Source organism: Equus przewalskii, chromosome 29 (genome assembly GCF_037783145.1).
Source record: "Equus przewalskii isolate Varuska chromosome 29, EquPr2, whole genome shotgun sequence".
In the NCBI taxonomy this organism is placed as follows: Eukaryota; Metazoa; Chordata; class Mammalia; order Perissodactyla; family Equidae; genus Equus; species Equus przewalskii.
This window is the reverse complement of record NC_091859.1, coordinates 25,186,636-25,198,085: the sequence shown is the minus strand read 5'-3', so window position 1 is coordinate 25,198,085 and position 11,450 is coordinate 25,186,636. Positions and strand designations below refer to the sequence as shown.

General features: G+C 40.0%; 1 protein-coding gene across 6 annotated transcripts in view; it reads right to left on the bottom strand.

Moving 5' to 3' along the window:
* Positions 1-4,130: 4,130 nt before the first annotated feature.
* Positions 4,131-11,450, bottom strand: part of NR1H4 (nuclear receptor subfamily 1 group H member 4) — a 72,614-nt gene continuing 65,294 nt past the window's right edge. For all 6 annotated transcript variants that reach the window (XM_070600652.1, XM_008516368.2, XM_008516369.2 and 3 more), the window contains 2 exons: positions 8,133-8,246; positions 4,131-5,311 (listed from right to left, as the gene is read on the bottom strand). In XM_070600652.1, the coding sequence (XP_070456753.1) occupies positions 5,073-5,311; positions 8,133-8,246 (353 nt within the window). In that variant the 3' untranslated portion in view covers positions 4,131-5,072. The remainder of the gene's footprint in view (positions 5,312-8,132; positions 8,247-11,450) is intronic.

Here is an 11,450-nt window from a genome sequence, read left to right as displayed (position 1 = left end):
GTCACCCAGCCACAATGGGAGTCTGAAGCTGAAACCTTTCAGAGAGAGCCCCCTCCTCCCGCGAGGGGCTGGAGTGAGGGAGGGAGAGGAATCCTGTAGCGCCAGGCCACAGCTGAAAGCGAAAAGAGGAGTTGGCTCTTCCTTCAGGAAACACAGGAAGGGGAGGGGGTGGTGGGGAATTAACCTCAACACAATGAGGGATGCTTACTAGCTCTAAGAGTTGAGGGAAAACAGACTGGTCTTGGATGTAACAATACGTAGATGGGTCTATGATCACTGTAAACGTGGCTTGACAATAGCCGGGGGGGGGGCGGTGTGGGAGGTGGGGGACGACACGACTCAGTGGCTCTAAGCCAAGAGGCCCAGGCTCCTCCCCTCCTGTTAGTTCTGTTAGTGTCGCCTCCCTGAGCCTCAGTTCCCTATCTGTGCGGGGATTGAACTAGAAAAATGGTCTCTCTCTAGCGTTTATTCATTCATTCACTCATCAAAAACAATGAGGAGATACTTTGCTTGCTGAAGAGACTAAAATGAATGAGACAGTCCCTGCCTTCAAAGTGCTAAGCAACATGGTAAAGGCTCAAGGGCAGTCTGGGGGAGTCTGTGAGAGAGGGAACACCTAACAGTCTCCGAGGGCGATGGTCAGAGGTCTGAAAGGAGCTGAATTTTGAAGGATGAGTAGGAATCTGCCAAGAGACAGGATAATCGGGACTAAGGAGTGCTTTCCAGGCAGAGAGAGCAACAATGTTCCAGAGATGTGAGAGCGCCTGGAATGTTCTAGGAGTAGTAGTTCTTATAACTAAAGGTTGGGGATCAGGACATGGACCACCCTGGAGGAGCAGGCCCAGATGAAAGGCCTGGTAGGTGCTAAGAAATTTTGATTCTTTCTTGCAGGCAATTGGGGTTGATTATAAAAAGGGAGTGGTATGAATAGATTTGTGTTTTCAAGCATTTTTGAAGGAAGGAATAAGACTGGCAGCAATTCTAAAAATTAAAAGATGACAATTACCTAAACGAGCTCAGCAGGGACGGTGAGGAAGAGGTGTCCTGAAATACCTAAAAGGCTGACTTATCTGGACTTGGTTATCATGTGACAGTGATGCCGATCTAAGGAATACAGGGAAAACAACTGTGGGGGAAGAAGAATGCATTTTGGTTTGGGGTGTGTTCAGTTCAAAGTGTGAGAGGAATGTGCAGGTAGAGGTCTTCAGAAGATAGTTGGAAAGTTAAATCTGAAGCTATCAAAATATGTATGTACACTTTTCTACAGAGCCTTCAGAATAAGTAAATTGGTTATACAGATCATGTTTGATGGTCATTAGTTAACAGTTCTTTTATTTTTTTCTAACTTGTATACTGTGTGCCTAAACATTCGAATACCACTTACTAAAAATTGAAGCTATGCTATATGAGGTATGTACACAAACATTTTCTCTGTCTCTCATACACGCACATACACCCCACTTAATATTTCTAAGCCATTTACTGATACTTTAGCTGCAGGGTACTTTACGGTTGCTTTCTTTTTATTCTCATTGTCTATTTGGTTTGTCTTGGTAACTCCTCTACCTTATAAAGATATAATACAATGTGGTGGCAAGTGAGCCTCGTCAGGAAATCTGTGCAGATCACTTCTCTTCTAAGCCCATATTCTTCAATGGTTAAATGTGGGATTGGGTAAGCGTTCTCTCCTAGATTCTTTGATTCTTGTTGCTTTTCCCTTCTGTATAAAAAAGAAAAAAGTTGTCCTTGTTGCTTTCTCAGCCTCACTTTTATGTTGATTCCCAGTTAGCACCCCACTCCCTAAGTGCACCTACCGTCTTACCTTGATTTTAACACTGCAATTAGTAATTGAGGGTTCCATCTAATGAGCTGCAATCTACTTTCATGTGTAGATTTTCTAATTGGTGGTTAGGTTAATAACCATATATTAGAGGCTCTTGCTCGACTTGAAATTGGCATGCTTGTAACATGCAGAGCAAGCCTCAATAGTCTGCTTCTACCAGATAACAAATTCTATTAGTTCTCACTTTTCCAGAATTGTGAAGATGTGCCTCACTTTAAGAAAGGACCATGCTTGGAAATCTAAATTTTAAAAGTTATTACATTAGGAATAATCATTCATCTGACTAAACATCTATACAGAGTACAGAAGGTTCTCTTATAATCATATAACCTTTGGATAATGAAGTATGATTTGACTTTTTCACAGCCTTATGAGGATGCTCTATGCTTAAAACATGCCGTAGTTGTTGGAGATTTTATTTTTGCTTTTTATTGGTTTATTATTTGTTTTGCTCTGCATTTTGTGGTTGCTGCTGTTGTTTTTAATGCTTTGACATTAGTGAGTGTCAGTCTATGGATTGTGCCTTTTGTGAAGTACTGGATGAAATTTTGGAACAATAGAGATCTTGATTCTTTCACAATTAATTAAACTACTCATTCCGCACATAATCTAGGGAGAGCCAACGACATTAAAAACAATAGTAATATATATCTTAAAGGGATATTACCAATTTACACCAACAAACATTATGTATAAGTAAGTCGGTGATACAAAATTTTATTACAACAGTTGTGACTAATACTAAACTGTTGTATCTACGTAGTGGGCTGAATAGTGACCCCCTCAAAATTCATGTCCACCTGGAATCAGAATATGCCCTTATTTGGAAATAAAACCTTTGCAGATGACCCCCTCCTCAGGTTCAATAATTTGCTAGTATGGTTCACAGAATTCAGGAAAACAATTTACTGTTACCAGTTTATCATAAAGGATACAACTAAGGAACAATCAAATGGAAGAGGCATAGGGTAAGGTATGGGGTAGTGGGGTGGTGGAGGAGGGCATGGAGCTTCCGTGCTCTTTCCGGCACACCATCCTCCCAGCACCTCAATGTGTTAACCAACCCAGAGGTTCTCCAAACCTGTCCTTTAGGGCTTTTTATGGAAGTTCCATTACATAGGCATGATTGATTAAGTCATAATTAGCCATTGGTGGTAGACTTCAATCTCTGAGGTTCTCTCCTTTTCTCAGAGGTCTGGGAATAGGGCTGAAAGTTCCAACCCTTTAATCATATGGTTGGTTCCTTTGGCAACCATCTCCCATCCTGAAGCATTTAGGGGCCTACCTTATTAGCATAAACTCAGGTATGGTTGAAAGGGGCTTATTATGAATAGCAAAAGATGTTGCTCTCACTCAGGAAATTTCATTTTAGAAGCTCTGTGTCAGGAATGGGGATAAAGACTGAATATATATTTCTCATTTTATCACAATGAATTTTCCACATGAGAAACAGTATTATTTGCTGTTACAGGGTCTTAACCAGTTGAATAAATCCAGACCTACGAGATTAACTCCTAGTGCTTTCTACAGGGCCCCATCAGTTCCAGCTCATTTTCCCCCACTTTCTCCACAGATGCCTTGTGATCTGGAGACACCAAACCACACTCAGTTCCCCAAACTGAATCTCCTCCTTCAGACATTCAGAACTTTACTCCTCTGTCTTACATGTCCTTTCCTCACCAGCCCTCTCCCCTGGTGGGCCTGCAACTTCCTCTTCATTCATCAGCTAAATCCTTTTCCATGTAGGAGCTGATATCTTCATTTTACAACTGTGAAACTAAGGCTTAGAAAGGGACTGTGCACCCTATGTCTCTGCCTGAGATTATCTGTGGTCTTTTAACATCTGCACAACTCCCGCCACCATTCCTCCTTTTGCTCCTGTCACCTCTTTCACCTTGAATCCCTGTCCCTCTTACTGTGGCCCACGGAAGTCCTGGCGATCCTTCCAGCCCAAGGGAAATGCCACCTCCTCCCTGAGACTTTCCCAGGTGAGCCGATAGAACTTTCCTCTCCTCTTCTTTGTAAGACCTTCCAGGCAGTTAGTGTCTTAATCATCTTTGTATCTTTCATGGAGTTTAGCAAAAGAATCTTGTACTTGGTGGGGACTCGTGTTTGTTGTTGTAGCAAATGGGACCCAACTCATGCTAGCCCCAACTCACTCCCTTTTCCTCTGACTAGCTATTTTTAGGACTTCAAGGTTGCCCTAGAATTTTAATACAAAAAACCGTTTGTCTGCTAAGCAAGCTCCATTTTTGCTGACTTCAGGAGAAAGGGAGATAGAAGTCCATTACTTATAGAAGGTATTTTATTGTATTCAGCAAAGGATAATGGGGAGAAGAATGCAACAGTATAACAATGAAGGAAGGAAATGAACTAATTCCTGCTTTGGGGGAAGTATATAACAGCTGTGCACACAGCTGTAGGAGTGTTTTCCAAAAGCAAAACAAAACAAACAAAAAAATGATTAATTATATGCACTGAAGCCAATAGTGAGCCCTTCTAAGAGAGCAAAGGGAATGTCCTATCACTGGAGTTATCTGCATGCTGTGAATTTGTAAATGCTGCCTCAAGACCCTAATTATGAAAAGGGATTGTTTGAGGGGATATTTTATGTGAGAATCATTAACTTTTCTGTACACTATTCTCTTTGAACTTCAAAGAAAATGAAATGATCAGAGGGCTATTACAAATAAACGGCTATTCACCAGGGCTTCTCCAAAGATGAGAAAAGCACCATTCATGTTGTGAGAGTTTATCTTTTTGTAAATTACCCCCTGGGGCTCAATAGGATGTCACTCATCATTTAAAGAAATAAGAGTTTGTATATTTTTCAAATTTTGTTCCCAAAGAAAACCCTGTTGCCATTATGTTCGGTTTATTGCCAAAGTTGAACACAACTCTAATAAAATATATGCAATAAAGTAAAATGAAGAGCAAAATGAGATTTTCCCTATTTCAACAGATAGACTTGAAATAATGATAAATTTAATTAGGCAAACAGGGCATGCCAATTAGAATGAATGATTCCCTGAAGCCTTGCAAAATACAATGTAGAGAAAGTAATTTTATCTAGCCCCATATTTACAATCGTGGATGTTATATAATTACTACATAAATATTCATCAAAATTCTTGTGTGAAACAAAGTGCAAATGAAGTAAAGGAAAGTTATACATCAGATTTGTGTTATGAGGAAAATAACAGGTTAGACCCTTCCCCTATGATGCTCATCACTGCACATCCCAGATTTCACAGAGGAGTGGGGTGAATTTGTGGTCATTCACTCTCCATGACATCAGCATCTCTGCATGGTGATGGTTGAATGTCCGCAGTTCAGTCAGGCGACCCAGGAGACAGGCGAAATGTTGAGGGTTTTCAGGCTGATGGATCTTGCACAACTTTTGTAACACATCAAGCAGTGGCTCCTGAAGCTTCTCTACTGCTTCTCTATCCTTTATATATTGTCTGTCTGTTTTGAAGTTTTAAATAAAATGACAAAATTTAAAAAATGGAAAGTTTTAGTTTGGCGTAATTATAGCAATGTTAACTTTTTTGAAATATAACTTACAAATGTACACTTAAAATGCACAATTTAAGTGTTCAACTTGATGAATTTTTACACACATACATATATACTCATGTAATCACTAGATCAAGATGTAGAACATTTGCGCCTCCCAGAAGCCTCCCTAAATTCTCCTTCCAATCACTGCCCCCAAAGGTAACCCACAGGGTAGATATAAGCATCATTTCTGGTAGGTATATTCCAAGGAGCAGAATTGCTGGGTCATAGGATACATACATGTGTAATTTTAGTAAGTACTGCCAAAAAGTTTTTCTTTTTCTTAATTATAGTTTTTTATGATAAGACAAAGTAACAGCCAGCTTCTGCCACAATATCATGTATGAAAAGTGGTTTAATGCTAACATTGTAATTATGCTTTATAAATCATGAACGTGGCATCACTTATTCCCAAATAATTAAAGTAATCCAAAAATATAGACAAATTTTATGTATAGAAGTTGTAATATTATGATTTATAGGAAATATATACTTGGTCATTCAGATGTAGTGAGTGCCATCAAGACAATTCCAACTCTTAGTGACCCTGTGTGCATCAGAGCTGAACCCTGCCCTGCCTTTTTGCACCATCCTGTCACTTTCCAATGCTATATCAGACAATGCTCCACTGCTATTCACAGGGTGTTCATGGCCAGTTTTTTCAGAAGTAGGTGACCAGGTCCTTCTTCCTAATCTGTCTTAGTCTGGAAGCCCTGCTGAAACATGTCTACCGTGAGTGATCTTGCTCGTAGTTGAGATACTGGTGGCAGAGCTTTCAGCATCACTGCAATATGCAGCCACCATCGTATGACAACCAACAGACAAGTGATGTGGTTCCCTGACCAGGAAACAAACCCTGGGCCACCTCAGCGAGAACACTGAATCTTAACCACTAGACCACTAGGGCTGGCTTCATTCAGATGACCAAAATATATTTCTCATGTATATATGGTCTTCCTCCACAGTCCCTGGCTCTAGCTTTCAAAACCTTTGCAATTTCCTGTGTTGAGAGTGTTAAAGGTGTCCTGTTTATGTTAATGAAGGTGACTTTTGGACCCCATCCAAGGGTGGGGACTGATTGCCAGGAAAGCCAGCCTTGTGATCAGAGGTTTGGAACTTTCAGTCCCACCCCATGATTTCAGGGGATGGGGGAGGAAGGGGAGTTTGAGGTTGAATCAGTTGCCAATGGCGAATGACTTAGTCAATCATGACTACGTAATGACACCTCCATAAAACCCCAAAAGGACAGTTCATTGCCCTTTCTTTTTCAGAGATTCCATGTTGGGGGACCAGAATGCTTCCACGTTCCACTGTGCTGGGCCCCAAGCTCCAGGAGGACAGAAGTTCCTCTGTTCAGGACATCGCCCTATAGTGTATCTCTTCATCTAGCTGTAGATTTGTATCCTTTAATATCCTTTGTAATAAGTGGGTAATCTAGTGAGTAAATGGGTTTTCTTGAGCTCTGTGAGCCATTCCAGGAAATTAATCAAACCCAAGGAGGGAGTAGTGGGAACCTCCAGTTTGTAGCCAGTCTGTCCAAAGCACAGGTAACAATCTGGGCTTGCAGCGGGTGTCTGAAGTGGAGGGCAGTCTTGTGAGACTGAGCCCTTTACCTGTGGAATCTGCTTCTATCCCCAGGTAGACAGTGTTAGAATTGAGCTGAATTCTCAGACAGCCCGCTGGCAACCAAGAACCGCTTGTTGTTGTGGGGAAGCCTCCACACACGCATTAAAATTGGGTCCAGGAACCCCTAGCAGAGGTATTCATTTCAACGTCGTTTAAAACAACAACAAAAAATTTGGAAACGCCCCGACTATCCAAACACAGGATAAAAATTAAGTAAATTATTGTACATCAATACAACGGAATATGGTGGCTGCATTACAACAAACTTTTACCAATATAATGTTTTAATGACATGGGAAAAGACTTCTGAAGAAAGGTAAACTTAAAAAAAAAAGAATATGTTCTCTATTATGTTCAAAAGTATGTAATTTCATTTAGGTCCATGCTCAAATATCAACCCTTCCGAAAAGCCTTCCCTGACCACTAATTAAAGTAGCATTCTGGGGGCTGGCCCCGCGGCGGAGTGGTTAAGCGCGCGATCCGCTGCGGGCGGCCCAGTGTTTCGTTGGTTCGAATCCTGGGCGTGGACATGGCACTGCTCATCAAACCACGCTGAGGCAGCGTCCCACATGCCACAACTAGAGGGCCCACAACAAAGAATATACAACTATGTACCGGGGGGCTTTGGAGAGAAAAAGGAAAAAATAAAATCTTTAAAAAAAAAAAATAGCATTCTGCTGCCACTTCCTTTCCTTGTATCCTCATCTTTATATTTTTTGCAGCATTACCACCTCCTGAAAATTATTTGTGTTTGTTTCTTCATTTATTGTCTTTCTCATCTTACTAGAATGTAGGCTCCATGTAGCTGTGTCCTGCCTGTTTCTTTACTGCCATATCCGCCAATGTCTAGGGCCATATTTAGTGCATAGCAGGTGTTCAAAATGCAGTTATTGAATGAAGGAGTGTGATGTTTAGAAAAAAGCTGAGAAGAACGACACTGGAATGTTAACAAGGGTTCAATTTGAGTGGTGGGATTATAGGCCATTTTACTTTTTCTTTGTGTTTCTGTGTTTTCCAGATTTTTTAAATAAATATTATTACCACTGTACTTGGGAAAAAATGAACAAATGTCTTAAAAACAAAAATGTAACTATGAAATTACCTGGAGAGAGGATAACAATTGCTGTAAGCAGAGCATACTCTTCTTGAGTCATTTTCAATTCTGCCACACTTTTATAAAAACTAAACATAGGTGTTATGTATTCGTCAGAGATACCTATGGGGGGAAGTTGAAAAATTGCAGAGGCATAGTAAAATTTTTGAAATGACTGAAATACAAACACATTATATATACACACACATGTTAATATTTATACCCACATGCACACATTCAAATAATGACAGTATAGTATATGTCCCAACTGAAGGCAGGGCATTGCAAAGAAATTCAGTTAACAAAATCCTCAAAACAAAACCGAATCAATGATTTGAATGTCTGATTTCAGCAGTGCCTTTGTTTCTGTTACTACTGTGTGACAATAAATGATAATGTTCTTGAATTGCCAAAAGAATCTCTGAACTTCATCTGTTTCTGGATGAGGTGTAGTTAATCCTTTTAATATTATCTATAATCAAAGCATAGATAGCACCTTAAACGACCAACAAATTATTCTTCAGTCCAGAAGTATAAATGGCTTCACTTAATACATTGGCTAGGGTTCTCATCAGGGTTCTGATCTCTCCAAAGAACCAAACCTGTTTATCCATTGCCTATCAGGCATTGGTAATTGGCTGTTTTCTTCAAACTCAATATGTCCAAAATCAAAGACACCGTGTACAGAACTAAACTTCCTGTTTTCCTCCAAATCCACCCCTTTCCTGGAGTTCCCGTTCTCAGTGATTAGTATCCTCACACACCCCGCCCCTGCCTGACAACTGAGGATCAGCCTCCCTCTAACTCAGTCATGTGTAAGTCCTGTCACCTGACCTGCCAACTCTCCCTTAGGACTCCCTCTCCACTCCACTGCACCTGGCATTGACTTAGTTTAAGTCCTTATTTCTTCTCATCTGGACTACTGCAATTACCTCCTCTCTAGTCTTCCTGTCTTCAGTTTGGTCCCCCTCAATCCATCCTGTAATCACCTTTCTAAAATTCAAATCACACCCTGTCTCCCCACTTCTTACAAACCTTCAAAAACTCTCCATGACTTTTGGTATAAATATTCTTCCTTTGTACGTAGGAAACTCCGAGACCTGTTACCTGCCTATCCCACCACTTGGATTATATATACTCGCCCACATGATAATACTAGTAGGAGTTCACGTTTATAGAATACTCATTATGCATTAGGCACTGTTCCAAGTACTTCTTATATATAACTCATTTAACCTTTCTAATGCCCATGAGGTTGGTATAGCGGGTTATATAACGTGCACAAAGACACACAGCTGGTGAGAGGTGGAACCAGAATCCAAACCAAAACTGGCAGGCTCAGAGTCTGCCTCTTAGCTATGACTAAACTGCACCACCTTTCTATCACATGGCCTTTACTCTGGCCATGTTCAGCCTCTTGCAGTTCCCTAAACAATTCACATTGCCTGGATTTTGTATACATTGTTCTCTCCACGTGGAATATCCTCCTTCTCCTTTATATAGCTTACTCCTCTTCATAATTTGATTCCTTTGTGTTGCTTCCTCCACTCATTCAACAAATATTACTTTGGTGCCTGTTCTGTGCATGGCCCCACTCCAGAAGAACTTTAACTGGGAAATTGTGGACAGAAAAAAAAAAAATAAGACTGTGATGTGACTTAAGGGATGAATTAAGATGAGGATGAGTTTCCCAGGATTGGTCCACACTCAAATAGACTGCTCTATTGGGCCTAAATCAGACCTGGAGCCACAGAGTTTTGGTCAAACAACACCAGAATAAAATTGGATCCCAGATGCTAAAAAGTACAACTATCACCTAATATTGCTCTTCACAGAATCAGAAAGTCTAAATATTCACCTTTAGAGGAATCTAAAGAATCTTCCCAAACTGAATCTTTGGCCTTTCTCTCTTTCTCAAAATACCACACTTTTCACCCCCTTGACTTTTGATTCTTCAATCTGCCCCAGTGGGCTTTCTTAACAACAGTGTCTTTGTTAAGCAACTTGGGGATTATTACATCATGTGGAAGATTGCCCACTATCCAGTTGTTACAGATTAAACTGAATACCCAGGACCAAACTAGACACATGTTAAACTGCAGAGGGTCAGAATATGTGAGCCTGGGAATACCAGACCTGGATTCCAGCAAACATCACGGTTAAGAGGTCATGCTCTGAGTTTACAGTCTGACCTATGACTTGATCTTGGGCACATTACTGAAACATTTGGAGCCTCAGTTTCCTCACTCGTGAAATGTGAATTGCAACAATAGTATTCTATGAGATAATATAAGAGTGCTTAGCACAACGCCTGGCCCCATAGTAAGCCTGCAATACTGTTAGAACAAATAATCACAACCTTTATGACTGTTATTCAGGAGAACTGGATCAACACATCAGTTCATCCTAGTCTCCGTTCATCTTAATCGTAGTTAGATTAACTTCGTGTCCTTTTATGTTTGCAGAGGTATGCTGTTGTTTTTATTTTGTGTTACAATCTGAGTTTCCTAGGGATGAATACAAATTGGCTGATCAGTGATTTGCCTCAGTATTTTTCTGTGTATTAAAGCTAAACTAACATCTGTATTTTCTTGGTAAAGTTGTTCTTTCACCTTCAAAAACTGGCAGTCCTTAGGCTTTCTTCAGCATACCTGAAGATGGGACTATACCCATCAGTTGTGGTTACCTAAAATAATAGCTCATGACTGTGTCATTATTTTTAATAGTATATGAGGATTTGGGGGATAATATTAAAAGCAGCTGATTTGAAAATATTCAAGTTTTAGAAATGATCTTTGACTCCCTACCTTCCTATTTTATTTGTCTTTCTAAAGCCCGACTCACTCCTCAAAAATGTTACTTCCATTAACTGTCCAATTGTAGTTGATAATTTGGGGGAGAAAGCAGCTAAAAATGTTTATTACAATTGTTCATCTTGTGCATCTCATAAAGGTCAACAGTGAATATAGAGAAAATGTAGAATACAAATAATAGATGAGTTTTTTTTAAAAAAAAATAATTTTCCTACAAGATAGATCAAATATAAAACTATTTGTGGAATTAGAATCAATAATCAGATTAACCACTCCAACATAAACAAAGAGATATTTTAAGTGTTTATGAACCAATAATTTCTAGCTTAAGAAACGTAACAATAACGTCATCCCTAGGGGGCTGTCTTCCTCTTTTCCTGCTTCCTCTTTTCTAGAGACTTGCTTCATTTTTGCTCTTATACCCAATTAGCTAATTTTTGGTCACAAGGGGGAGCTATTTTCTAACTTAACCATGAAGACTACCGTGGAAACGTGTGAAGTTGTAAAGAACCAA